This window comes from Rhinolophus sinicus, chromosome 13 (assembly GCF_057876585.1).
Source record: "Rhinolophus sinicus isolate RSI-liver-muscle chromosome 13, RSI-T2T, whole genome shotgun sequence".
Lineage (NCBI taxonomy): Eukaryota > Metazoa > Chordata > Mammalia > Chiroptera > Rhinolophidae > Rhinolophus > Rhinolophus sinicus.
Window position 1 is genome coordinate 22,750,205 of NC_142513.1, and position 27,048 is coordinate 22,777,252.

Below are 27,048 nucleotides of genomic sequence, written 5' to 3' on the forward strand. Positions count from 1 at the left end.
GGCTGTCCCTGCCTCCACTCCCGACAGGCTCTTCTCCAGCTGGTCACCCAGACCCAGGAGAGGAAATATTTGGTCAACTGGTTGCTGCTCACTCACCATTTAATTTTATATGTAATTTTATTTCCCTGGGCTTCAGATTTTGTGAAATGAGCTAGCTACCCAGGCTCGCGAGTCAGACATTCTTGATTTAATCTTTAGGGGTGCTCATTACTGTGTGACTGTGGACACGATCCTTAATATCTTAGATCCTCAGTTTTCCTCATCTGTAAGATGGTGTTGTCTCTCACTTTTTGTGAGGGTTAATGAAATAATCTGAGAAAAGGGCTTAACTCAGTGCTCTGCACATGGGAAGGACTCAACGAATATCTATTTTTAAAAAATTAATTTGTTATCAGTGCCTAATAGGTGCCAGATGCTGTGCTAGGTGCTTTATATACCCAATTTCTAATCCATATAACACCTGCGCAAAGTGCTTGTCATCCCCTTTGTAAAACCGAGGGTCCAAAGGGTCAGAGAGGTTAAGTAACTTTCCCTAGGTCACACAGCTCTCAAATGGTTGAGTCAGAAGGATTCAAACTCAGGTCTGGCCAACTCCTGATTTCCTGTCCCTAACCAACGCTTGGTAACTGGAAGAAAAATACCTCTCTACTCCAGGCAGATAATGAAGAATGGAATAGCCTAGGCTAAGAATTTAATCCAGCCCTTAGAAGCTGTAATTTCAAAACTTCACTGGAGTTTTGGGCAGCTAATGGGCACAGTCATTGAGAGGAATATTGCTCAACTTTGTTATAATTAGAGAAATGCAAAGTAAGCAATGAGACACTTTCTTTCCCAACCTTCCCTCATCCTGTCCCCAAGAGAATATCAAATGAGAAAGGACTGGTCATTTGGGCTCTTGAACCCAATTCCTATGTGTGTGTGTGTGTGTGTGTGTGTGTGTGTGTGTGTGTGTGTGTGTGTTCCCCATGCCAATAAGCAATTCTCAGACTATTTGCCTGGTGTTAGCATCAGATTCCATGGGTAAAGAACTCAGTCCCACAAGACAGCCCTCTATTTCAGACACCAATCGAAAGCTCAGGTTGTTCCCTGTCCTTCTGACTGATCAGCTACAAACAGGAGCTTTCAGTGAACCCCTTCAACTCAGGATGCCAGTCACAAGTCCAGGTTGTTACCTGTACTTCTGGCCAACTGGCTACAAATCAGAGGTTCTCATGGTCCTCTCCTTGTGTTCTATTAATTTGCTAGAATGGCTCACAGAACGCAGGAAACTCCTTTACACACTAAATTGTTGATTTATTACATAAGATATTGAAGACTACAAATCAACAACTAGATGAAGAGATGCATAGGGTGAGGGTCCAAACAAAGGAGCTTCTGTCCTCATGGAGCTTGGGGCCCTGCGTGGTGGCTCTGTGATTCATGAAAGTGTTCTGGTTCCCCAGCCTGGAAGCTCTCCGAACCTCTCGTTCTCAGGTTTTTATGGACACTTCATTACATAGGTACGATTGATGAACTCATTGGCCATTGGTGATTGATTTAACTTCTAGTCCCCCTTTCCCCTCTCTGGAAATCAGGGTGTGGGACTGAAAGTTTCACCCCTCTATTCACAATTGGTTCCCTGGTAACCAGTCCACATTCTTAGGTGCTTTCTATATCACTTTCATTAACATAAACCGAGTTGCTGTGGAAAGGGGCTTGTTATGAATATCAGTACATCCATTTCACCTTTATTGCTCTGAAGGGATTCCAGGAGCAGAGGACAAGTGACCAAATATTATATCAAAAGATGCTCCTGGGCGGGCCCGGTGGCTCAGGCAGTTAGAGCTCCACGCTCCTAACTCCGAAGGCTGCCGGTTCGATTCCCACATGGGCCAGTGGGCTCTAAACCACAAGGTTGCTGGTTCAACTCCTCAAGTCCCGCAAGGGATGGTGGGCTCCGCCCCCTGCAACTAAGATTGAACACGGCACCTTGAGCTGAGCTGCCGCTGAGCTCCTGGATGGCTCAGTTGTTTGGAGCGTGTCCTCTCAACCATAAGGTTGCCGGTTCGACTCCCGCAAGGGATGGTGGGCTGTGCCCCCTGCAACTAGAAAACGGCAACTGGACCTGGAGCTGAGCTGCGCCCGACACAACTAAGAATGAAAGGACAACAACTTGACTTGGAAAAAAGGCCTGGAAGTACACACTGTTCCCCAATAAAGTCCTGTTCCCCTTCCCCAATAAAATGTAAAAAATAAATAAAAAAGATGCTCCCATTGCTTTTATCCCTCAGAATAGTTCAAGGATGTTGGGAGCTGTGAGCCAGGAACTGTGGATGAAGACCAAATATATCCGAGAAATATATTTTAGTCATCTGAATGACCAAATATGTATATTTCTTATAAATTATGATATTGCAACTAGTAATATCTAATTGGGTCATGGTATGGCAAATTGGGCTCTGTTGGTGTGAATATAAACAAAAACCTTTGGAGGGCAATTTGGCAGTGTCTGTCAAAATGTAAAATGTACTTGCCCTTTGACCTAATAAGTTTGAATTTGGTAATTTCTCCTATATGTGCAAGAATATTCAGTGCTACACTATTTGTAAGGGCAAACCATTTACAGTAACCTAAATGTCCTTCAATGTGTGAAATATGTACATCCATACTGTGGAATATTTTGCAGCAATAAAAGGGAACAAGGTAAAAAAAAAAAATGGACAGACCAAAGGGATAAATATGAGTCTGGATAATTAAGTTCGCAAACTCATCCTAGAAAAAGTGCTACATACCTCATTGCTGAATATCACTACAGTCACCTTTGAAGTACTCCCCTTGGGAAGCTATGCACCAATGCTAGTGCCTAGTCCACCCTTCAAAGCAATTTTGGAATTCTTTTTCTGGAATGGTCATCGGAGCTGTCTTCGTATTACCCTTGATGTCCTGAATGTCATCAAAATGCCTTCCTTTCAATATTTCCTTTATCTTCGGGTAAAAAAAGAAGTCACTTTTTTTCTGGGGGCCAGATCAGGTGCTTAGGGAGGGTGTTCCAATACAGTTATTTGTTTACTGGCTAAAAACTCCCTCACAGATAGTGCCGTGTGAGCTGGTGCATTGTCGTGATGCAAGAGCCATGAATTGTTGGTGAAAAGTTCAGGTCGTCTAACTTTTTCATGCAGCCTTTTCAGCACCTCCAAATAGTAAACTCAGTTAACTGTTTGTCCAATTGGTACAAATTAATAATGAATAATCCCTTTGATATTAAAAAAATGTTAGCAACAAGTTCTTGAACTTAATTGTCTGACCTCGTAGATACATCACAATTATAACTGGAGATTTCAACACTCCTTTCTCAGCAACTGATAAAAGAAGTAGGCATAAAATCACTAAGTGTATTGAAGACTTGAACACCATTATTGATCACCTTCACCTAACTGATATTTTTAGAACATTACACCCAACAATGGCAGAATTATTTTCAAGTGCACATGGAACATGGATCATGATAGACCACATGTTGAACTGTAAAACAAGTCTCAAATTTGCAACTGAATTAAATTAGAAATCAATAGCAAAAAAGACATATAGAACTTCCCCCAACTATTCGGAAATTAAGCAATATACTTCTGAGTAACCTATGGGAAGAAGAAAAAATAGAAAATATTTTAAACTTAATGATAATGAAAACATGACATACTGTAATTTGTAGGATGCATCTAGAGCAGTGCTTAGAGGGAAATTTACAGCTTTATATAAATTATATAGCTTTTTTCTAATATAGCTTTAAGTGCTTATAGTAGAAAAGAAGAAAGTTCTCAAATAAATGATCTAAGTTTCTAGCTTCTTAAGAAGTAAGAAAAAGAATAAAATAAATCTGAAAATGACAAGGCAAATTTGTAAGTATTGGCCTGGATAGAAAGCCAGGATAAACTGAGTGAAAAAGCAAATTATACCTAATATGTACAGTATCGTGGCAGAGATTGCTTGCTGCCTCTCAGTGTCTATTCTACCTTTCCTTAAACATAGAATCCCTGATTCTAAGCTGGCACTGGCTATTCAGAATAAAGGATCCCAAACTCCTTTGCAATTAAGCATGGTGATGTGATTAAGTTTCAGCCAATGAAATGTAAGCAGTGGTGATGTGTGCATCTTCTGAGAGGTTGTGCCTTTTTTGGGCATCTTAGCACTTCCTGCTGGTTGGAATGTAGATGTGACAACTGCAGCTTGAGCAGCATATTGGATTGAAGACAGTGGACCCACAAGATAGAAGGAGCCAGGGTCTCTGCACTGTGAAATGCCTTGGATTGCTTGCTTCTGAACTTTTGCATGAGAGAAATACGAGTGATACTTTTATCTTGTTTCCATCACTGCTATTTTGAGTTTCATCCTTTGCAACTCAGTTCAGTCCCAATGCATATAACTATGACCCCATTTATGTGAAAAAAGGCAAACAAATTTATACTTGTATGTAGCACTTTTTCTAGGATGTTTGCAAACTTAATTGTCAGAGCTTGTATGTAAGATGGCAGAATAATCTGGAAGGATATACCCCAAACTGCTAATGGTGGGTAACTCCGGGGAGAGGAGGGGACTGGGAGGACAGTGGAAGACAAATACCAAAACTGCCTATCCAAGGGCCCTTACCCACTTCTCCATTGCTCACAAAAGCCATCTTGCTAGGACAGCAAGGGATGAATCATGATTGGCCCATGCCAGGTGTGGCAATCTCATTCCTTTTTGCCAGACAGTTGCTTTCTCAGTCTCCCTTGCAGCTAAAGGTGACCATGAGACTCAGTCTGGCCAGTGAGATATACAGGGAAACTTCTGGGAGAACAATTTCCTCCTTAATAAAAAGAAAACCACTTTCTGACTTTTCCCCTTCCATTCTTGGTTGGGATATTGGTGTGAGGATGTGATGCTTGGAGTTGTCACAGCCATATTGCAACCACACGGAAATGCTTAGGAAATTATGCAGACGCAGACCTACGGTCCTGGGATTTTAAGGCTGATGAATCAAGCTTAAAATTGCCTACCTCTGGATATCTTATTAGAAAATATCCCTGTAAGGATTTCTATCATGTGTAGCTGAGGGCACCTTAATAGAGAAATGCATTTTTACTTTTTACCAGATAGTATCTATTGTTTTGACCTATTTTTATAATTAAAATGTATTGTTTCAAAGTTCAACTTAAAAAAATATACTACTTGGCATGGAGCACCTCTGGTATCCCAACAGGCCTTCAGAGGCACTCCTGGAAAGGGGGCTGGGAGGAGTTGACCTAAAGGAACAAGCTGTTCTTTGTAATTAAGCACAAACTTCATGGTATGAGGGGTGACATTGCAGACTGGAGGGGGGTAACTGAGAATACATTTATTATCACTATCTGGTTTTAGACCAGAAGTTACAAATTGTCAGACTCTGGGCAGAATTTGGACGGTGGACATGTTTTATTTTTCTTGTCCAAATATTGGAATAGCAAAAATGATTTTAAAATGGGGATACTTCACATACATATCTGACATATCCCTCAGAGAGCCAGCAATTTGCCACAGACCTTCATGCTCCCTAATGCCCTTTATCCAGTCTATTTCACTGATTTCTATTACCTGTTGGACTCTGTGAGCACCTAGGTTAGTGACCCCTGGTTTTGGTTTCAGAATGAATGCACTGTGCATGTGTGTCTAAGATTCAACAATTGTTTCCTAGACAACTGGCCATGTGTAAAGACATCTAACCTCATTCACACAGGTGGGCAGGCCTTGAAGAGGACCAGATTTGGAGGGTCACTCTCACTGTGGACTGCTCTGTAAGACCAGAAGAGCTAAGAGCACCTGCTGGGGCACCTGGGGTCTTAATTCAGTCCCAACATCTCAGATTTCTGAAGATGCACTGCTGGGGAGAGAGGTGATTCTGAGGCAAGACTGTGTTAAGGAGTGGGGTTTTCTGGAAGGCGGGATTTGCCCAGTGCAGGTTTGAAGAAGCTGGTGCTCCTGGAGAAAGGCACTTACTTGAGGAATGGAGGCCAGGCCAGACTCCGGGGACAGTGTCCCAGTGCCCCCAATACCACACTAGGAGAGAATCCCTTTAATTTATGGCCTTTCCTACTTATTCATTAGACTAGTAGATTCGTAAGACTAAGTGCGTGTGTGTGTGTGTGTGTGTGTGTGTGTGTGTGTGTGTGTGTAGAGTGAAGACCCAGCCACTGCCTTCCTCCATCCTCTACTCTACCCTGAAATAGTAGGCAGAATAACAGCTCCCCCAAATGTCTATATCCTAATCCCTGGAACCTGTGACTATATTATGTTCCATGGCAAAGGGGGACTAAGGTAGCACATGGAATTAAGGTTGCTAATGCACTGACTTTAAAATAGGGAGGTTACGCTGGATTACCCTGGGGGGGCTCAGTGGAATCACCACGGTGGAAGAAGGAGGCAGAAGAGGGAGAACCGAAGAGATGGCAGCATGGGATGGACTTGGCCTGACATTGTTGGCTTTGAAGATGAAGGAAGGGGTCATGAATCAAGGAACGTGGGTGCCTCTAGAAGCTGGGAAAGGCAAGGAAACAGATTCTCCCCTAGAGCCTCTGGAAAGGCATGGAGCTTTCCTGACACTTTGATTTTAGCCCAGTGAGACCCAGTTGGACTTTGATTTTACAGAACTCAAAGATACTAAATTTGTTGTAAGCCACTATATTTGTGGAAATTTGTTATGGCCGCCATAGCAAACAAATACACTAGGCCACCTGAAGGTGAGATTCCAACTTACTGTCAGTATCAACCTCCAGACATATGAGCGAGGACGCCAGACAAGTGAGATGATCCCAGGTCCTCCAGCCTCTGAGGTTCCCAGCTGAGGCCTTGGAGAGAAAGTATACCCACATGGCCCTGCCCAAATTCTTGACTCACAAAATCTATGAATATAATAAAATGATTGTTTTTAGGCCTCTCATCTTTGGGGTAGTTTGTTATGCAGCATAGTAACTGGAACAGCAATGTCTTGTAGCCTTGAACTTGAACCAGATGGAACTGGGGAAAAACTGCACACACTGCTGAACTCAGAGCTCCCATCGCATCATTAGTATTATTTTTAACTGAACCCTGAACTGAACAGAAGGGAACACTGCTGAAATTGAACTTGAACTTGTGTATTTTTTCAAGCTGTTGAACTAGAATATTCAACTCTTCTGGAGACAGAGATCATCATGTAGAGAATTCTACCCTAACCCCTTCACTCTGTGTGTTTTGATTCGCCTAAGGTCATACGGTCACGGCAGAGCTGAGAGAGTCTTAATCTTTACAAACAGCTGGCTACGACCCTCTCTACCCTCCCTTCCTTCCTTCAGAGCACACACCCTTTGTCAAAGTTTGCTGAATGAAGGGAGGATTGAGCTGCCCCGTTAGACACAAATTACCCACCATCCAAGGACAGGTAGTCCCAGCCTGAACCTGATTGCTTAGGGGTCCCTAAGTAGGAGCTTTGTGTCCCTGGCTGAGAAATTGGAACTTTCCATCAAGGCCCAGGAATTCTCAGTATTCCAGCAGCCCAGGCTGGAGTGTGTTGGGATCCAGGTGGCCTTCATCTCATCTGGATCAGGCCGGCACCATTTGTGGTGCTCCCCCACAGCAGGGGGAGCGGTCCCTCCCCCACGGGGGGGGGGGGGCTCTGAGGAGACTTGGGGCCCCTAGGGAGACATTCATCTTTCCAGAGCTTTATCACTTTTTCCATAACACTACTCTCCCTTCAAGGTGGAAAGTCCCAGCCGGGCGGCTGAGGATACTCTCAATGTGCTTTTGTTCTCCACCCTGCCCCCGTGCAGGCAGCAGGCTGCTGGGCAAAGACACCTCCCTTTTTATACCAGCCCGCTCCAGACTTGCTCTACCGACAGACAGTGCAATGGAAATGAGCCCTTAACACCATGGGGCTAGATTTCCCTGGTTCGAATCTTGGCTCTGCTATTTACTAACTGTGTGACCTTGGCAGGATATTGATCCTTTGTCTGCTATAGTTTCTCCATCTGTAAACTGGCGTTGTGATAATACGACCAGTTTTGCGGATTTAAAATATGCAAAGCACTTGGCACAGCACTTGATGCACAGTAAGAGTGATGAAACTGTTTGCTGTTATTATTACAGGACCTTCGGCAATTCATCTTCTTTCTCTGGGCCTCAGTTTCCCTAATTGTACAATAAAAGGATAGCAGTTCCTACCTGATCTGAGAGTGAATCCTGATTACCCTTTCTTGCTGTGTGGTCTTGGTTGCCCGGGTTTTCTTAGTCTCAATGTGCTCATCTGTAAAATGGTACCTATGAAGTAAGATGGTTGTGGTGATGAGAAAATGTGTAGTAAGCATGTAGCATGGGGCCTAGTACACAGAAAGAGCTAAAATAAAGTTAGCTTTTTTCTTTTTGGTTTGTTTTTATGGATGAGAGACAACTTTCTAAACTATAATTGGCTGTATCCCTGGGAGGAATATTGTGGTTTTCTCACATGCTTTCCCAGGCATGGATTATTTACAGACGCCTAAAATCTGAGAGAGGTCAGGATTGCAAGGGTCATTTTACAGATGGGTTAATTAATGCATTCAACAAATATTTACCAATTACCTATTATGAGCCAGGCACCGTTGTAGGTATTGGGGAGAGAGCAGCATGGAGGGCCCTGCTCTCGCGGAGCTTTCATTCCTGTGGGGAGGCAGACAGTAAACACATGAGTACATGAATATATACAGGTTCAGATTCAATCCCTTTATTTTACAGAAGGGGAAACTGAGGCCCAAGAGGGGAAGAGATTTTCCTAAAGTCCTCCAGTGGCATAGCAGGGCAAAGACTTCCAAGCACATCTTTACAGTCTCAGACTATCTTACCCTTAACAAACCCTGGTTTCCCAAGGTCTTATAATACTACGATAGTAGCAGGAACCAACATTTACTGAATCTTCCTAGACGCAGGAACTGTTTTAAGTACTTTACACATCGTAAGTCATTTAATCGTCACATCACCTCTGAGGTGGAAATTGTCACGAATCCTATTTTATAGATGGGGTAAGTAAGGCACACAGAGGTGGAGGGGAGCAGGGTTTGACCCCAGACCCGATTCAGGGCCCATGCCCTCAACCATGGTGTTTTCCTGCTGTGCTGGCTCCTCACCCCGCCCCTGGTCTGCACTGTTTATTTTCTTCTTCCCCTTGAACCCCCCAGTCCTTATCTCAACAATTTTTTCCACACTCAGAGGAGCCTCAGGTAAGCCCTTTCCCTCTCTGGCCCTCAGTTTCCGCATCTGTGAATTGAGGGGATTGGGCTGGATCGGTTTCAGGGCCTTCCACGACCACCCTGACTTTTAGCCCCTTGTCCTGTAATTATTTTATTCACTTGTTTTCCAGTCTGCTTTCCCCCCCGGACTGGCAGTGTCCTACTCCTTCTGTTCCCTACTGTTTCCCCAGAGCCTGGCACTGTGCCCTGCACTTAGTAGGCCCTTGATAAATATTTATGGATGGAGAAAGGAATGACACGATAGTCCTCAGTTTTCTCGGAAATATAGTCCTCAGTTTTCTCAGAAATAGCTCCTGTGCTCTCTCCCCGGCCCCTCTTCTTTTCTCAGCCTGTAGGGCCCCCTCCCTCCTTGCCTCCCTCCTTCTCACCTCCCAGGGCCGACTCAGGCCCTCCATCCGGCCTGCATTTTTCCGGGTTTGGTATCATTTTTTCCACTCTCTCGGCTGCTGCCGGCTGCCTCTGCCAACTTTCCACAACTATAGCACCTCCCCCACGACCACAGGCTGAGGACAGCTTGGGGTGGGGGAAGACCCTCCTCCTTTTCCCTTCTCCAGGCTGGAGTTAGGATGGAGAAATAAGTCCATCAGTGCCGGTTGGCAAGACTGGGGGGTGGAAAGTCTTGCAGCTGGAGGGTATGGCTTCCCTGCCCCTGCTTCACTCTTCCTTGGCACAGTGTTCCTGGCTGCAGGGATGGGGCCCACGTGAGGGACTGAGGCATCTGGGCAGGCAGCTGTTTGGGGGGCAGTGGTGTCAGGCATCAGGGACAAGATGGTCCAAACCCTTTGTCTTGTTCTCCTTTCACATTAGTGACACCCTTTCCCCTCAGGCTGGAAACTCCTGACCTGACCCCTAAGGTCCAGTCCCGGTCCCATCCCCAGCCAGGCTGGATGCCTCACTACCTCCTACTTCCCGTACAGACATAGGAGGAGGCTGGGCCCTGGGGTCTAGTCCTCACTCTCACTGGCTGGGCAACCTTGGGGGTGCTCACTTCCCCTCTCTGGGCTTCAGTTTCCACATTTGGGCAAATGAATGAGTTGGACTAAATTGGGGGTCCATTCTGGGGATAAATGCGTTGAGCTGCATGGAGTCCATGCCCCCTCCCCTTTCAATTGTAAGGAAGATTGTGTTTGAAAGTCCATTTCCCTGAGACTCTGTAGCTTTTTGTCACATTATCCAAGAGGACTATGGGTAAGTTGGGTACAGACAGTAGTCTGACAAGCCTGGGTTGAAATCCTGGCAACTTCCCTTATAGCAGCTGTATGATCTTCAGCACAAGCCTTCACTGTTCTGTACCTCAGTTTTCAAATTAGCAAATAAAAGTTGTGAAGATTAGTAAGTAGTTGCAACAGCTTAGTACACAGTCAGCTCCCAACAAACACCAGCTATTTTATCGCCAGGATGAGTGCTGAATCCTTTCCAGTTAGTATTTTTTGAACTATCATCTAAAAAATGGGTTAATGCATGAGTAGGAGGGTCATCACACTGAATTGTGGTTGTTTGTGCTCCACTGGGTCTCCCTCAAGGACCGGAGGCAAGGGCTGTGCCTAGTGGTTAGGAGAAGGGCCTGAACACGGAATTGGTCCGATGCTTTTATTGACTGACGCTGACACAGGTCATTAGCCTAACCCAGTCTGCAGCCAGTGTACATGGGAGAGGCGGAGGTGGAGACACCTGGATGGGCCCAAAAGAAGAAATCTGGTCATTTAGATGAGACATCCTTCATGTCTGGTTTATTGTGGGGGTTTTTTGAGGGTTGGCCAGAGCCCAGGGCTAAGAAAAATTTTTACAAAAAGACACGCATCGCGTAAAAAAACAAACCCTACTCTATGTCCAGCTTGGGTTGTGGCCCCATAGTTTGTCCATGGCTTCCCGGGGGCGGAGGGGTCCCTGAAGCTGTGGCTCCAGGAGACGCTCTGGCAGTCGGGGCAGCGGGCAGGCAAGGCCTACGATGAGCACTCCAGGTCACTACGCCTTTGCTTTTCGGTGGCGTTGGTGGAGCTCAGAGTGCTCCCCAGTGTCTTGCCACCCCTGGGAGGGCAGGCGGCCTCAGAGCACAGCCAGGTTGTGACAGGACTTGGAGCGGGCCTTGAGTGCCCGGCGGCGGGCGCTGGGGGCTGTCAGGCGTGCCAGGAAGCGACGAGCACGTTGGCCAAAGCTCGCGCGCCGTCGGGGGACGGGTTGCTCCCGAACTGCGCTGTCCGGGCGGCGTAAGCGCAGTTGACGCACCACGCCCTCGAAGAGCTCGGCCACGTTGTGCTGCAGCGTGGCAGACGTCTCGATGAACTTGCAGTCGAACACCACAGCGCAGGCGCGGCCCTCTGAGGAGGCGGGGTCAGGTGGGCGGGGTGGAAGAGGAGGAGATAAAGGTAGGGAGGGGCGTGTTCAATCTCAACCGGAAGCAAGTTTTCCATTTCCCCAAACATTGTGCTGAGTGCCAGAGGACTCGAAGAGAAATCAGATCTGGCTTTGAGGAGTTAGTTCACAGGCTAGTGACTGATACTAGTGGAAGAATGAGGCTGGGAAGACAGAAAGGCTGGAGACCAGGTAGGGAAGGTTCTTGAATGCCAAGTAAGGGGTCTAATCTGTGCATCAAAATTATCTGGGGGAGCTTGATAAAAATGCAGATTCCTGGCCCACCCGCAGAAATTCTGATTCCGTAGGTTTGGGAATGTGTCCTGGGAACCTGCATTGTAACAAAATCTCCTGGGATTTTGTTGCGGAATTTTGGATGTCGGTTCACAAAGCATATGGTCTTCCCATCTCCAGGATTCCACTGGGCTGGGAGGCAGGGGCCTGGATTCTAGTCCTTAGTGGCTGGTGATCCTGTGGAAATGGCTTCCCCTTCTCTGGGTCTCAGATTCCATCATTTTTACATTGTTCCCTGTAAGTAGGGCCATTTTAAGATCTTTATGGGTCCCACGTGATATATCAAGCATATTAAAATATTCCCCATCCCACTTTAAATACAATTTATATATAACTTGAAACGTTTTGGTTTGCATTTGCTGGCTCACACAATATCATGTTGTGTAGACAAGTAAAGCTTTCTGAAATCTGAATTTATACATTTCTTACTCTATTTTGGAGCCAATAATTGTCTTTTTCAGGTCTCAGACATAAGCCCTTGAAAAGCCTGTAGGACTAGGCCTATCATACATGGTGAATAAAGTATCTCTGACTAAGGGCATGGGGGAGCCAAAGGGGAATTTTTAAGCAAAAAAGTGACAAGGTCAGATGTGGTTCTGGGAAACTCTGGCAGCTGGCGAGGAGAACCGATTGAGTGGGGACAGAGAAGTATGAGGGCTGGCCCAGGCTAAAGTGGGGATGGTGGCATGGGGCAGAGGCTGTGAGAATGGGAGGAAGGGAATGTGGGGTTTAGGGAAGTGGATCTGACAGGATTTGGGGACTGGTTTGGGGGAGTGAGAGAGGAGGCAGAAATGGTTCCTAGCTTTCAGGCTTAGACAAGTAGATACAGGATGGGGTGGGGGTAGGGAGCAGACAGTCCCTGAGATGAAGAGCACTGGAAGAGGAGCAGTGACAGTGGGGCTGAGAAGAATACGGAGGAGGGGGGTGGAGTGGAAGGCTCACCTTCCACGGAGACTTCCCGGCAGCGTGCCAGGTCCGCCTTGTTGCCTACGAGGATGATGGGCACGTGGTCCGCCTGATGTGTGCGCCTCAGCTGAATGCGGAGCTCGGAGGCGCTTTCGAAGCTGCCTCTGTCTGCGATGGAGTACACGATGACGTAGGCGCTGCCCACCTGCAGGCATGACTCCTGGCTCCAGCTTTCATCCTGTAGGGAAGGGACCCCAGGCCCATCCTCAGAGAACACACAGGCCCTGGCTAAGGAAGGGGCTGGGATGGTCTAATGGGTGTGATGGGGCCGAGGTTTATCAGGTTTGGGGCACAAATTCCGCCATAATTCCCTGTTCACCTTAGGAAAACCACCGATCGTGTCTGAGCTTCAGTTTCTCTGTTTGAAAAACTGGGTTAATGATACTACTTCACCACATTCGCTCATTCACTGGTTTGTTCTGTAGGCTGGGAGCTGGAGACAAAAAAATTACTTTGGTTCCTCTTCCTGCTAAGGAGGGTTTGCTGTTCAGCTACTCTGGCTTTGCCTGTTTAAGTCTTTTTTCTGGTTTCTGAGGCTGGTTCAGTCATGCCAGACACTTCTGCAGTCTTCTCTTCTCAAAAGAGGAAAAGGGAAGAGAGAGAAGTGAGGATGGAGGCTGACTTCAAGGGAAGGGATATTTCAGGACGGTTTTGAAGAGAGAGAGAGATGAAGGAGCAACTGTGGAGCGTAAGGGAAGGGGGTGCTAGAGGCACAGGCCATTTTAGGAAGTGGAGTCCTTGCGAGTTTTCTGATCAAGGCAAGGAAAGAACTGGAGTGATTTTGATAGTTTTGGATGGTGATCTGTTGTTGGGAACAGCACTCTGAGACTGGACCAATGGGTAACAACTTTGTATTTTTTTAATAAGACATAATTCCTGCCCTCCAAAAGCTCACGGAAGGGAGGCTATGGAAATGGAGAGTTACAATGCAGGGAGATAAATATCCATAAGCAAGTGACTGGAGAAGCAATGGGGGTGGGGGAGGGAGACCAGAAGAATTCAATCTGGCAGACTGTGGGGGGTGATTGGGGTTTGAAAGGATGAAAGGCTAAGCAGGAGAGATGAGTGAGGGGCAGGAGTGGGAAATACTGAATGTGGTGGAGGCATTGTTTGTGAGGGTGTAAAGGAGCCAGAAACGTTTTCTGGTAATCAAATAAGACAGATGAACAGGAAAGCATCAGATCTGTGGTCAATATCATTGTCACAGGGTGGGGGGGGGTAAGTTCTCAATAGCAATTTTGATCCTTCCCCAGGCCAAATAACTGTGGGCTGAGTCAGACAGATATGGATTCTTAACCTGGACTATGGACAGGATCCTTCCTTTCTCTGGGTCAGTTTCCCCATCTGCAGAATGAGAAGGTGGGTCTTGACCATTCATTCTTTCATTGCACAAATACAGACGGTGCCAAAAAAATGTACATACAGTTTAAGAAAGGAAAAGTGTATTAAAATTGTAATACTCAATATATACCGATGACAAAAGATGAATACAAGTCACGTTTGACTTCTGCAGTTACAAGAGGTGCTCAAAGTGGTTACCATCAGCGTCCAGATACTTCTGATGGCAGCAAACTACTGCTTGAGCAATGTTGACCAAAGTGTCCACTTGTATACATTTTTTGTGGCACCCCTGGTATTGATGGAGGATTTGCTGTGTGTTAGGGTCACAAAAGCTGGTGCATGGATTGGTGAGTAAGAACCTCTTTGGGGTGTCATTAAAAATATAGATTCCAGGACCCTACTTGTATAGGTTCTTATTCATTAGGTCTGGGGTAAGGCTTAAGAATTTGATTTCTCACACTCTCTCCCGGTGACCCTGATGGTCAAGCCATGCTAGGGCACTACTGCATGAGCCAAAGGTCCACCCAATTCTGTCAGATTCTGCCTCTCTGACATCTAACCATCTGGCCCAAGGACGGGAAGGATTTCAACAAGGCTACTACCGTGTGGACCCTCTTTGGGAACTGTCTTCACAGTCACTAACCAGGAAAACTTGCTCAGTTTCCCCATTTTGCTTGTAGGAAAAACAAGGGCCAGAAGAGAAAAGTTTCCCCAGGCCACACAGCCACCTAGGCACAGAATTCCAGTTCCTGCCTTCTAGTCCAGTACTCTTCATCCTCCATCTCCCGAATGGGACTCCCAGGCTGAAAACTCTTCTGAATTCACTGGACTCTGCCCCATAGGTTTCTCAACTGCGTCCCAAAAGTAGCCACTCCCTCACCAGCCTGTGAGCTCCAAGGGGCCAAGGGACATGTCTGCCTTATTCACTGCTGGGTCTCCAGTGTCCTGGCCCATGGTATATATCCAGCAAGTGTTTCTTCATGAACAAAGGAGTGAAGGAGTGGAACCTCAGCGGGAGGTTCAGAAGGTGATGCTTCCGGGGGACGGAGGGGCAGTCCTATTACAGGCCCTGGGGCGTTAGAGATCTGGGTTTGAATCTATTTGCTTTTTGAGAACTTTGGACACATTATTGAAGCTCTCTGAGCTTTGATTTCCTTGTCAGTAGAATGGGAATCAGAAGAACATTCACTGTATAGTTTTCATCTTGACTGAATGTCATAATGTACGTCCAGTGCTTAGCACAGGGACTGACACTTAGGAAGAGGGTGCTCCATAAATGTCATCTACTGTTAGGAGAATCATCATCATCATTATGTTCATTCGGACCTGGGTTTCCTTTTATGCCTGTTAAAAGGAATTGGCCACACAACTCCTTTGTCCCTATCCTTTGGGCCTGTCACTGGAGCTGTTAGCCAGTCTTGTCTGTCACTCAACACTGTCCCCCTAAGTCCTACCCTCTGGGCAGGGCCTCTTTGAGTGTTAGGAGAGGGGCCTACTCCTTAGCAAGATGGGATCCTTCTCTTTGCTTAGTTGTTTTTTTTTTTCCAAATTTCTATAGTGAACATGTATTACCTGTATAGCAAGAAAAAACAAACAAACTCATTCAAGATAAGAAAAACATAATAGGGGCATGCCCCTGCCTGCTTCTCTCTTCCTGCTCTGGAAGGGGCTAGGGAAGGACACCCTTTGGTTTCCTGTTTTTACTAGCTACCAAGTTATGATTAATAAGAATTATCATTATTTGAAATTCTTCATCCATGTTCAGCATTTTTTCATGCTCCCAACTGTGCTCACCACTGTGAAATTGCATAAGAACTTAAAAACAAACAAACAAACAAAAACCCCACCTGGTAAGAAAGGCAGGAATGATTGACCCATTTATCAGGTGAGAAAACTGAAACTTAAAGTAGGTGAGTCAGTTGCACAAAGCCACACAACTGGTAAGAAAAAGAAAGGGGGGGGGGGTTCAACCCCAGGCATTTTGATGCTAAATTCAGTGTTCCTTCCTCTGCACAATGTGGGGGGTGGGGTGGAGTGGGATGAAGGTGCTAAAAGAGGGGGAGACTTGCAAGGGGAGAAGCACATCCTGGATGGCTGTGAAGAGGGAACCAATGGAATGAGTAAAGCGGGGAAGGGTCACGAGGTTCTTCTGTCATTGGTTGGAAAGGCTGCTTAGGAACCATCGGTTTTGGGAGGTGCTGAGGATGGCCCCTACCCGGTCCCTGCTCTGTGGTGTCCTAAGGGGGACAGGAATCTGGTACTAGGCTCACAACCCCTCCCCGCCAAATCCTGCTTGCTGTGCCATACCAGTTTCTCAGCCTCCCAGGTGTCCATGACCACCAGCGTGGTGTCCTCTCCATCCACTGTGAGGGTCCTCTCGTACACATCTTCTGCAACCGAGGGAAGAGCTGGATGTCAGGGAGAAGGGGCAGGCATGAGGAGAGTGTGGACCTCCCTGGACCCCCTTATGGTCACAGAACCCCCTCCAATGCTTCTTGAAGTGCTCACCACACTTTTTTGATGTCCGTCTCTCCTGATAGGTCAAGAAGCTCCATGAGGAGCCCATGACTCCCCAGCTGCCAGCATAGTACCTGGCACATAGTAGGTGCTGAGAAAGCTTTGCTTGATTTGGATGATTGAATGAATATGGTGTGGAGGGGTTAAATTTGGACTGCGAATTCTCCCAGTCCTGCTGTCTTTGGCTTACATGCTTCAGGCAGGTGACATTACCCCCTCTGGGCCTCAGCCTCCCCATCTGTCACACCTAGACATCTGTACGTCTCTCATATGGGTTCTCACTCTTAAAGGAGTCAAGCCTAGAGAAAGGGCCTGGCCAGAGTGTTCCCACCTTCTCTTTGCTTTTAACCAGCCCTCCTCCCACTCACCCTATCTGCTCTCAGCCAGTCCTGCAGGGACCCACCTTCATTTCCTGTCTTGTCCGCGTCCCCCTTCATCCTGGTCCCCTGATCCCCTCAGCTCACTCATCTTTTGGGAATAAAGGAACCCAGGGCCCAGAACTTGGGTCTGGGAGTCCCCATTTTGGGCAGGAGCTTAGCTTTGCTGTAGGTTTTGTAGCCACGGATGGCTGTCTATCTTGGGAGCTGGGATGACCCAAGAGTCAGAGGGAATAGTGGGGTTGGGGGTTTCTGAGCTGGGTGGAAGTCCACCATTTCTTTATACTTGAGACAGAATCCTAAACTCATCCATGCAAAATTGGCAAAATTCTCACTATTCAAGGAATTTCCCTCCAGTAGGCCATTGTGCTGGCCTGCACAACTCTAGGGGGGCATATTCACTTCATACGTAGTCTATATGAATGATACCCCTTAGAGTTGAGCAGTGTAAGAATTGTACAACTGTTCTCAACAGCTTTGTGCCTCTGATGACAGGGCTTTCACTCCTTTGGCCACATCCCAGCCCAGCCCACAGGGTCCCTACCTCCCAGCTGTTCATGGAGGTCCCGCTCTTGCTTCCCCGCAAAGAGGCTGGCCAGGCTGGTCTTCCCTACGCCAGGATCTCCAAGCAGTACCACACGGTACAGGGCCTCCCAGGAGCCTTCAGAGTCGCTGGATTCAGAGGACCAACCGTTGGGGGCAGGTGAAGGTTGCCGGATGGGAGGGTTGAGGGAGGCTGATTGGCCCAGCCGGGGATGCTGGGATTGTGTGGAAGTGGAAGGCACTGTGCGCAGGCCAGGCTGGTGGCCCCGGGAGGACAGGGGCAGTGGAGTGCTGGCTCGCCGACGCAGGGAGGTCTTTGCTTCTTGCTGGGTGTTTAGTGTCATCCTTGGGTGAGGGGGGCTTGGCTCCTTCCTTCCTTCTTTCCTTCTTTCTGTGAGCAACAAGGGGGAATGGGCAGTGAGCCAGGTGCTTTGAGCCCCTTCTTCCGTAGGCTCCTGATAAGCTGCTGAAATGGCTTCCTCCAGAGACCCCTCTTGTTCATATAGGAGGAAGAGGAGGAGCCTCAGCTCCTCGGGGGTAGGGGCTTTCTGGCTGCAGGCCCACGGTGTGCCTGGGTCAGGCTAGGAGGGGTGAATGCGCAAGCTGTGAACACACACACATGCATGTACACCCAGAGGCCGTTTCCTGTGCCTTGAGGATGGCCCACTCCACCATGACACACAGACAGGCAGAGGGGCAGCAGGGAGGTGGGATGTCCACACAAACACGCACACTTGTGACACAGACTTGCCCCTCCCATTCAGAACACGAGACCCACATTCTGAAAGGCACCTGAATTGTCCCGTCCTCTCCTTCCCCACGGATGGGGGCTTGGAGGGTACTGAGGAAGGTTAAGAGCCCCTGGGGGGTTTACTTCCGCTGCCCCATTTCATGAGGGTTGAGGAAGATGCAGGAGTGGGTGGGTTGATACTCCAAAGGGCAAGGGCGGGGGTGGTCTGGGGGTTCCCTCCGCGGTAACCCGAGCGCCTTGGTGCCATGGGAACGGCGTGTCCGGCCCGCCCCCTACGTGAAAAATTCAGGAGCGGCTGGCGCGATGGCCTCCAGCAGCTCTTGCGGGGCGGGGGCTTCGAAGCAGCCGGGCCCCCAGATGGTGACAGGACGAGGATGGGCGAGCGGAGGAGGAGAGGGGACCTACAGGGCCCGGGAGCGCATGAGCCATTCCCGGAGTCTGAGTAGGAACTTACTCAGCCCGCCCGGGTTCTGGATGTGAGTCCCCCGATCTGGGTGGGTTCCTTATCCCGGGCGACTCAACCCTCCGGGCCCCAGGTGGGAGGGCACTTACCCCTGGGATGCGGGTTCAAGGCCGCCCTAGCCCCTGCCTGCGTCGCAGAACCCCCCCATGCAGGCGCCTGGCGAACTCCGCTCCAACTTGACTAAGTTGGCAACGGGCTGCGCGGGCCTTTACCTTGGCGTGGGGAGGGGTCCAGGGTCCCCGGCCCGCAGCTGCGGGGCGCTCCAGGCTGTACCACCGCCTCGGCGCGCAGCCCCTCCGGCCGGTCCCGCCCAGCCGCCCTGGCGGGGGAGGAGCCGCGACCCCGCCCCGTCCAGCCCCGCCCAAGCAGGGCAGCCCCGGGGTCCCCGCCCCAAGGACTTGGCCGCTGAATGACTTTACTGCAGGGCTCAGCTGACCCGCTGCCTCTTGTCCTTCGTCCAGGGTGGGGGTGACGGTGTTGAGGTGGGGGGGTCAGAGAGGAAAGATGGGGGCTCGGAATCGCTGGGGCTGGATCCCCTTTGCATCCGCATTTATCCTTTCCAGCAATGGGGCTCACCAACTTTAGTCCTCACAAAAACCGCTTGGGGAACTGTTGAATATTCAGACTCCCAGCTCCCACCCTCCTAAAGGCGGGTTCAGCAGTCCTGGGAGAGAGGTTCGGGGATCTGCGTTTTAAACAAGTGCCCAAGTGATCCTAATGCAGAGTTCGTAGGCACCACTTTGAGAAACTCTGCTTTGAATGGAAGCTTTAATTTTGGGAGTTGTCGAGGGGAGGATAGAGCCCAGGAAGTCTGCACTGAAGGGTTCAGAATATCTTATTTTGGCATCATTGATTCATTCATGCACCAAATTCTAGGTTAAGCACCCATTGTGCAGCTAGGGCTGTCCTGTGCCTGGAAGTGTGGCTCTCCACTCCTTGATCAATATTTATTGAGTGCTTGTGCTGTGCCTGGTATGGTCTGAGCACTTGGCCTGGGTTAGTAGCTTATTTAATCCTGACACGACACTAAAAGGACGAGCAAACAGGCTTATCTGTGCCTGGTTCTCAGGTCTCTGTCTCTCAGCCTATTGTCCCTTTCTATCACAGTCCACGGCTTTTTCTTTTCTTTTTAAAAATCTTTCCAGGCATGCAGTAGGCGGAAAGAGACACTGTGATCTTGATAGAGGAGAGAAGTTGGCAGCAGGGAATTGATGAGTTTGGCCAGTTCTGGGGTCAGGATGAGGGCTCTTAAGGAGGGTGCTTCCATTTAGGTCATGAGGGACTGGAGTAGGTGTGTATGTAGGGCGCGTGGAGACCAGCTTATACCTGGGGGTGGGGCTCATGGTCATGGCTGAGTGGGTCCAGGTGTCCAGCTCAGAGCAACTCTGAGTAGACTAGCTGAACCCTGTCACGCCTGGCTTCCTTCTGTGGCTTGGCCCGCTAAGCCTCTCTTTCCCACCTACAAGACGGCTGTGAGTGGTGCGGTGTCATACATTGTCTGGGAGTGAGGCAACTTAGTTTAAGTCCCATCTCTGCAACTCAATTGTTATCTGACTTTGGGCAAGTCGCCTCCCTTCTTTGGGTTTCAGTTTCTTTATTTAAAACTGAAATCGGAGCAAGTTACACCCTTGTTATAAAACTTGCAGTTTGTCTACAGTACAAAAGCCTGAACTCGGCATTCAAGCTCCCACTGTGCTCTGGCTCCTGTCCTATGCAGGGTCATCTCCAATCTCCTCCTGGTCCCTTGCTCTGGCCATGCCCCACACTTCCAGGTACATTCTGTCCCTTCTGTCTGGAATACCCTTTCCCCTACTCATCTGTGAAGATACAACTCAGATGCCTGTGGACCAGATACTGTTCTAAGCTCTGTGTCCATATGATCATAGCAGTTCTCAAACGTTAGTGGAACATTTGAATCAGTTGGAAGGCTTGTTAAACCACAGCTGTCTGGGACCCACTCCTGACCTGTTGATTCAGTAGGTTTCGGTAGCGCTTCAGAATTTTCATTTTTAATAAACCCCAGCTATTTATTGCTGCTGCTTCCTGGTCTGGGCACCGCACTTTGAGAACCACTGTATTATTTTGTTTAATCCTCAAAAGGAGCTGGGTAGCCATTACTCTCAATTTGGTGGGTATTGTTACTCTTCCCATTTTCCGCATAGGCTTCCTTCTCCTTGGCATCAGGAAGAGAATCCTCCATGTATTTAGCTTTGCAAGGGGGGCTTGTCATCCTTTCCTAGATGACAGCCTGGGGCTCAGAGGGACTAAGCGACTCGTCCAAGTTATCACAGTGATTAAAGGGAGATGCTGGCATTGAAGCAGGTCTCTCTGAAGCCAAGTCTTTCCCTACCCTCTTAGGTGGGGAAGGTGTCTAGTTTCTGACCCCAGGCATTGCTTCAGGAAATTCCTGCCCCCAGCTTCAGAGCTCAGCAACATCCGGAGGGTGTGGCAGACCAGTCCTCACATAACTGGCTGAGATCCAGCCATCTCCTTGGGACCACAAGGCCTCAGACTCCCACTTAGGTCTCCTGCTGCCCACACGCCTGCCTTGATTTGCAGCCCAATAAAGTCTGGGCCGCAGGCAGCAGTGCGTACTGTGCTTGTCTCCTCTCTTCTTGTGTTCTCCCTCGTCGCCTCCCAGTAGCCCTATGGCCATGACACAGCTGCTTCTGCTCATGGTGGCTCTCCTGGTCCTGGGTTGTGTGCCTCCAGGTAATACCACCTGTGTTTGTAGAAATGAGGAATAGGTTCTCAGGTCCTGGGAGACAGAGGAGGGCTAGACTAGTGTTTAAATTCTGGTTCCATCACTGGCTTGGCTGGGCAGCTTAGACTGAGCTGCTACATCAGCCCACACCTCAATTTCCTAATCTTTAAAATGGAATTCACTCAACAAATATTCATTTGAAGAATATTTGCTGTGTCCCAGGAACTATAAATATTACAATTGCTGGGGATCCAGGAGTGAAAGAAAACAAGGTCCTTCCTTTCTTGGAGCTGATATTTTAGTTAGTAGAGACAGGAAATAACTAAATACACATATGATATGCCAGGTAGTGATAAGTGCTAAGAAGAATAAAAGCAGGGCAACGTGTTAGCATGGAGTGAGCATGTGGGGCTGGTGGGAAAGCTCAAAGGCCTGTAAGTTTTTTTTTTAAGTTTTCGTTGTGGAAAATTTCAAATGTATATGAAAGTAGAATAATATAAGGAACAAGGTGAATTTTTAAAAAACCTTTTTATTATGGAAAAATGTAAACTTACACAAAAATAGATACTAATGTAAAAATGTGAGTTTTAAAAAGAAAGTTTTTTATTTGAGAAAATTTCAAACCTAAAACCAAAAAAGTAGTATAGAAAACTCCCATGTATCCATCACCCAACCTCAACAATTATCAACTTGAACCCAATCCTCTTTCGTTATTTACATGCCTTTCCTCCCCAGTGAACTATTTTAAAGTAAATCGCAGATATCTTGCCATTTTATATATGGTAGGTTTGAGCGGAGATCTGAATACAGTGAGAATTCAGAAGGTTCTCCTATAACGTCATTTCGTTATAAGGTTGATGAGATGCTGGAGGAACTTAACTCTTGTTTATATCAATTATCCTATGGTAAAATTGGTTTTGTAATACATTGTTTTCCTTAAAGTCACAAATCCTATTGATGACATGAAGTGAGCACTTCCTGTATAAGGACCATCGTTCCAGGCAGAGGGAGCACGCAGTGAGGATGAAGGAGGCAGGAGGTGATAGATAGATAGATAGATAGATAGATAGATAGATAGATAGATAGATAGATAGACAGACAGACAAGTAGACAGACAGGAAGACAGACAGGTAGACAGACAGACAGACAGACTTGTTTCAGGAGCAGTGAGGAGGTCAGTGTGGTTGGAGTGGGGGAGCACAGGGAGAAAAGTGGAGAAAGAAGTCAAAGATAGGAAGGGAAAGCAGGTCATGTAGGAGAAAATAACTTCTGTTGGAAGGTTGAAATGTGATGATGTGTTAAGAGTAGTTATAGGAACTGCCCTCGCTTGGGAGTCAGGGTCTTGGGTTTCGGTTCCAGGCCCACCACTTACTGGTTAAGAGGAGCTGGGCAAGTCTCTTTCTTTCTTTATCTGTAAAGTGAGAGGGGTGGCCCAGAATGAGCCCTGGTTGCTCCACCTCTCTGAGCTGTCATGCTGATGACAATCCCACTTCCCATTTATTGAGTATTTACTACATGCAAGCCTCTATGCTACAATGATTAAATCCCCTCTAACTGCCTCTGAAAGAGAGCTGTACAGATGAAGAATCTGAGGCACGGGTCACTCAGCTGGGAAATGGCAGAGCTGGAATTTGAACCCAGGTGGTCTGAGCTGCGTGCACACCACATGGTTAACCATTATACTATACACCCTCCTCAGAGTGTGGATTCTCTGCCTCAGAGATTCTGAGGTCAGCTCTGCATCATTCTAAGATTCTCTGCCTTGCCAGGATAATAGGATGGGCTGATTGACAGGGTTGAGTAACACTCATGGGTAGGCCCATGGTATCATGGGAGGATTCTGTGGAATCTCTTTTAATCCAGAGAGAGGTGCCTCTCCCCTCCACCTCCCATTCAGCCCCAGTTCTTCCAAGTTGCTGGGTCAGATGTCTAGATATATTGCTGTAACAGACAGGCCTGTCTAAGTGGTACTCCCCCCTCTTCTCTTTCCCACACCTGCCCTAATTGGCCACCGCAGAACCCTGATCATTTTCTTCAGGGCACTTACCCAGTCTACTTATTGTATTTTATTTGCTTGGATTTTAACTGCCTTCCCTGCTGGAAGCTCCTGAGGGCATTGACCATGGCCATCTTGTTCATTGTGGAATCCCCCCCAGTGCTTCACGTGTTCAATCAATAAAAGCATGTTCCATGCTGTGACAAAAGACCCTGGGAGTGAGTATAGGACCTATTCCTCCAAAGCCTTGCCTTTTCCTTGGCCCATGGTTGGAAATTCCTTCACTAAATTTTAACATTGAACAGGTCCATTAAGTGTGTGAGGCAGTTAGTATAATGGTTACGAGTGTGGACTCTGGAACCAGATTGCCTGGGTTTGAATCCCGGCTCTGCTCCTTAAGGGCTGTGTGACCTTGGGCAAAGTTGTGAATCTTTCTGTGCCTCAGTTTCCTTACCTGTATAACAGGCATTATAATATGACCAATTATAATCATAGAGAGTGTACCTGGGGTGTGGCTTAACCTGGACAAGAAATTAGTCTCTAACTTGTAACCAGTGGTCTAACTTGTGAGCTGGGGGCTAACCTGGATGGAGATTTGTGGTCTAAGTTGTAATTAGTTGTCTCTTGTGGTCTAGTCTGTTACCTCTCGTCTAACTGTTGACCTGTGATCAGAGCTCATGTCCTGTGGCCTAACTATGACCTGTGGGCTGCTCTATGACCAGTCATCTAACAAATGACCAGAGAGCTAACTGGTGACTTGTAATCTAACCTGTGACCTGGGGCCTAACCGTTGATCTGCGGTCTAACCTGTGAGCCCTGGGCTGTTCTGTGACCTGTGGTCTTCCTCTGCATAGGGAGAAGTGAATTCAGACGGTGCTGGAAGGGCCAAGGGTCCTGCCGGACTTACTGCACAAGGCAAGAAGCCTATATGCACCTGTGCCCAGATGCTTCCCTATGCTGTCTCCCCTACGGACTCAAGCCTCCAGTGCACTCTAAGCCAGGAAATGCATAGCTGGTTCTGGGCCTGGCACCCTTGCTCTCCAATAAAATACATGCTGCCAGTTGTCTCCTCTTGCTGCTTGCTCACTGGCCCGCTACACCACCTCCCCCGGGCCAGAGATGGGGAGGTCCAGGGTGTGGGAGAGATGGAGGGACGGTTGGTGGAGGGAGTCAGGTGTCGGAGGAGAGTGGGCATCAATGGCCATGGTTTAATAAATGGCTCTGATCCTGCCTATATCACTTTTGTTCTGTCCAACTCCGGAAAAATTACTCAACTTCCATCAGCCTCCTCAGTCTCCTCATCCGTAAAATAGGGATAATTATAATATCAGAAGATTAGAACTTTATCGAAGGAATGCAAAAAGAAAGATGGAGTTAATAAGAGTTAATAGTAATAATAACAACAAGAATTAATATTAATAATGAGTGAATTATAATAAGAACTCATAATAGTAGCGTTAAAAACACACTTCTGGCATTCAGAATTAGATGGTGCATTGGCTTGAAAGGCAGATGCTGTTGAGAGTGGCATAATTTTTCTGTGTTCCTTTCTCTACTATTTTAGCACTTTAAGAGCCTGCCCAGGTAGAAAATTAGGCTTTTATGAAAGCAAAGTTTTCAAACAAGCAGGGAGGAGTAATAGAGGAAAACTGTTTCTTCCAGGCCTAAGGAACTATGGGGACAGTAAGACAGAGAGAAACTGTGAGCAGAGTTGGTGAGGCAGGTAGACAGACGCGTGTTCTAATTGCCCTGTATCAGGATTGCATTTGGCTGAAAAAATAGGAAACTCAATTTGCAGGAACTTATTTTTCTCACCTAAAAAGAAATCTGAAGGTAGGCAGCAACTGTGTTAGGGCAAGCATCTCTGGGATCCTCTGGGGTCACATATGGCTACCAAAACTTCAGGCCTCATGTCATTGTTTAAAGCAGGAGGGGTGGGGGAAGGTTGGCATGCGCTAGTTTTTCACTTTTATCAGGAAAGCAAAAACTTTCCCCGGAACCCCACTCAGCAGACTTCTGTTTACTTCTCATGGCCAGACTGTGTCACACGGCTACTCGTGATGCAAGGGAGATTGGGAAAGAAAGTATTTAGGTGTTAGTGTCCAGTCTCTACTGTAGACTTGAACTTGGGAGGATGGGAGCTGGCGAGACCCTCAGTGTTGGCCCACCTTCTCCCTGGGATTGAGCCCTAAAAGGGGCCGGTATGTGGGATAAGTTTGGGAATGCCTGGGGCAGAAGATCTCTTGTCCACTGTCCTTTGAGGCTTTTTGGAGAAGTTCAGGGAAGCCCTAGAATAAGAGCAAGGACCCTGTAGGGCCAGGCTGAGAAAGGAGTGGTGAAATTCAAAATAGCTAACATCAGAAAGGATGCTGAGCCTGGGGTTGGAGCAGAGTCTTGGAAACCAACAGTTGTGCCCTGTGTTAACCCTTTAGTTTCTGGTATGAGATGGACCTGGGGATATGCCAGAGGCAGCTGGAGTGGAGGAGAGGAGACCCGAGGGACTTGGGCCAAAGCTCTTTACCAGTCAGGAGGAAAGCATTGAATTACTTTAATAACAATGTGTGCCACCTGCGTATCAGTTCTGCTTTTGAACCTCTCTTAGGTCCTGGAGGGGTGTAGTCGTTTAACTGAGAGTCAGTGGGCCTGTTTTAGGACCCAACCTTGTGGGGGCAAGGTGGTCATGGCTTTTAGAGCCCAGAAACAGAAGAAGATACGAATCCCAGAGATGGCCACAGAAACACAGAAGTGAGGCTAGCCTGGTAGCTCCACTAGGCCCCAGGAAGTCTGTGGGAGGAGAGACCAGTTCACCAACAAGCCAGTGGATGTTCTCAGTGACAGCCACGCAGATCCCAGCAGATGCCAGCTGCACCTGACCATTGAATGTCCCCACCCCTACCCCAGACTTCATATTGGGAGGAGTAGCGGGTGGAGAAGAGGAATCTGAAAGACAGAGCAGTTATGCCGGAGACCTAGTCTCTCTGAACTCAAGAAACCTCAAGAGAATATTTAAATTGTTGAATTAGACCAAGTTTTAAACTGGATTGAACTAAATTTAGCTCTGCACTCTGATCCTTCCCCTCTTAGTTGTTTTATGAAGAGTGAAGAAGTTAGGTTTTCTTTGCACAGTCTCAGACGTAGTGCGAGGGAATTTGTGATCTTGTTACAGTGAAGATGGTGATGGTTTCTGGGAGTGAGGAGTCAGACAGACTCCAGCTCTGCCATGTACAGGCCACAGGCCGCGTGGTCGGGGCAAGTCACTTCCTGTGTCTGATGTCAGGATCCTTCTTTGCAAAATGGGCATAATGACAACTTTTAATGGGGTAGCTGTGGGGTCAGATGAGATCATCTGGCACTTTGTAAGTGCACAGTAAATGAAATGCTGCAATCACTATCGCTATCTCTGGCCTTCTCCACATAATTTCAGACTTTCAGAAAGTCTGTAAGAATAGTACAAAGAATTCCCATAGATTCTTTACTCAGTTTTTCCAGATGTTGA

General features: G+C 47.7%; 2 protein-coding genes across 7 annotated transcripts; one reads left to right on the forward strand and one right to left on the reverse strand.

The window, feature by feature from the left end:
- Positions 1 to 1,272: 1,272 nt before the first annotated feature.
- Positions 1,273 to 19,210, reverse strand: REM1 (RRAD and GEM like GTPase 1). 4 transcript variants are annotated; one of them, XM_088789209.1, is made up of 7 exons: positions 19,065 to 19,210; positions 17,640 to 18,029; positions 16,509 to 16,609; positions 12,837 to 13,038; positions 8,584 to 8,661; positions 8,188 to 8,283; positions 1,273 to 6,890 (listed from the first exon to the last, which is right to left on the reverse strand). In XM_088789209.1, the coding sequence occupies exons 2-6, from the start codon at positions 17,980 to 17,982 to the stop codon at positions 8,210 to 8,212; spliced, it is 798 nt and encodes a 265-aa protein (XP_088645335.1). In that variant the 5' UTR covers positions 17,983 to 18,029; positions 19,065 to 19,210; the 3' UTR covers positions 1,273 to 6,890; positions 8,188 to 8,209. The 4 variants fall into 4 exon arrangements, with proteins under 4 accessions (XP_088645335.1, XP_019604019.3, XP_019604017.3 ...); XM_019748460.3 differs by lacking the exons at positions 1,273 to 6,890; positions 8,188 to 8,283; positions 8,584 to 8,661 and adding an exon at positions 10,951 to 11,566 and having other exon boundaries at positions 16,509 to 16,591; positions 19,065 to 19,209; XM_019748458.3 differs by lacking the exons at positions 1,273 to 6,890; positions 8,188 to 8,283; positions 8,584 to 8,661 and adding an exon at positions 10,951 to 11,566 and having other exon boundaries at positions 19,065 to 19,209.
- On the forward strand, positions 18,038 to 24,613 carry DEFB124 (defensin beta 124). 3 transcript variants are annotated; one of them, XR_012491221.2, is made up of 2 exons: positions 18,038 to 18,883; positions 24,407 to 24,613. XR_012491221.2 is itself a non-coding variant. In XM_019748467.3 (2 exons), exons 1-2 carry the CDS (start codon positions 21,501 to 21,503, stop codon positions 24,562 to 24,564), a joined length of 222 nt encoding a protein of 73 aa, XP_019604026.3. In that variant the 5' UTR covers positions 21,448 to 21,500; the 3' UTR covers positions 24,565 to 24,613. The 3 variants fall into 3 exon arrangements, 1 of the variants encoding a protein (XP_019604026.3); XR_012491220.2 differs by having other exon boundaries at positions 18,038 to 18,865; XM_019748467.3 differs by lacking the exon at positions 18,038 to 18,883 and adding an exon at positions 21,448 to 21,564.
- The last annotated feature ends 2,435 nt before the right edge of the window (positions 24,614 to 27,048 follow it).

Excerpts from the sequence above, each read along its gene's own strand:
- REM1 (XM_019748458.3), bottom strand. The coding sequence starts at position 17,982 with ATGACACTAAACACCCAGCAAGAAGCAAAGACCTCCCTGCGTCGGCGA. Across the intron at positions 13,039-16,508 it reads CCTGGGAGGCTGAGAAACTG|GATGAAAGCTGGAGCCAGGA; the intron begins GTATGGCACAGC and ends CCTTCCCTACAG. Across the intron at positions 11,567-12,836 it reads CCGGGAAGTCTCCGTGGAAG|AGGGCCGCGCCTGCGCTGTG; the intron begins GTGAGCCTTCCA and ends CCGCCTCCTCAG.
- DEFB124 (XM_019748467.3), top strand. The coding sequence starts at position 21,501 with ATGGCCATGACACAGCTGCTTCTGCTCATGGTGGCTCTCCTGGTCCTG. Across the intron at positions 21,565-24,406 it reads CCTGGGTTGTGTGCCTCCAG|GGAGAAGTGAATTCAGACGG; the intron begins GTAATACCACCT and ends TCCTCTGCATAG.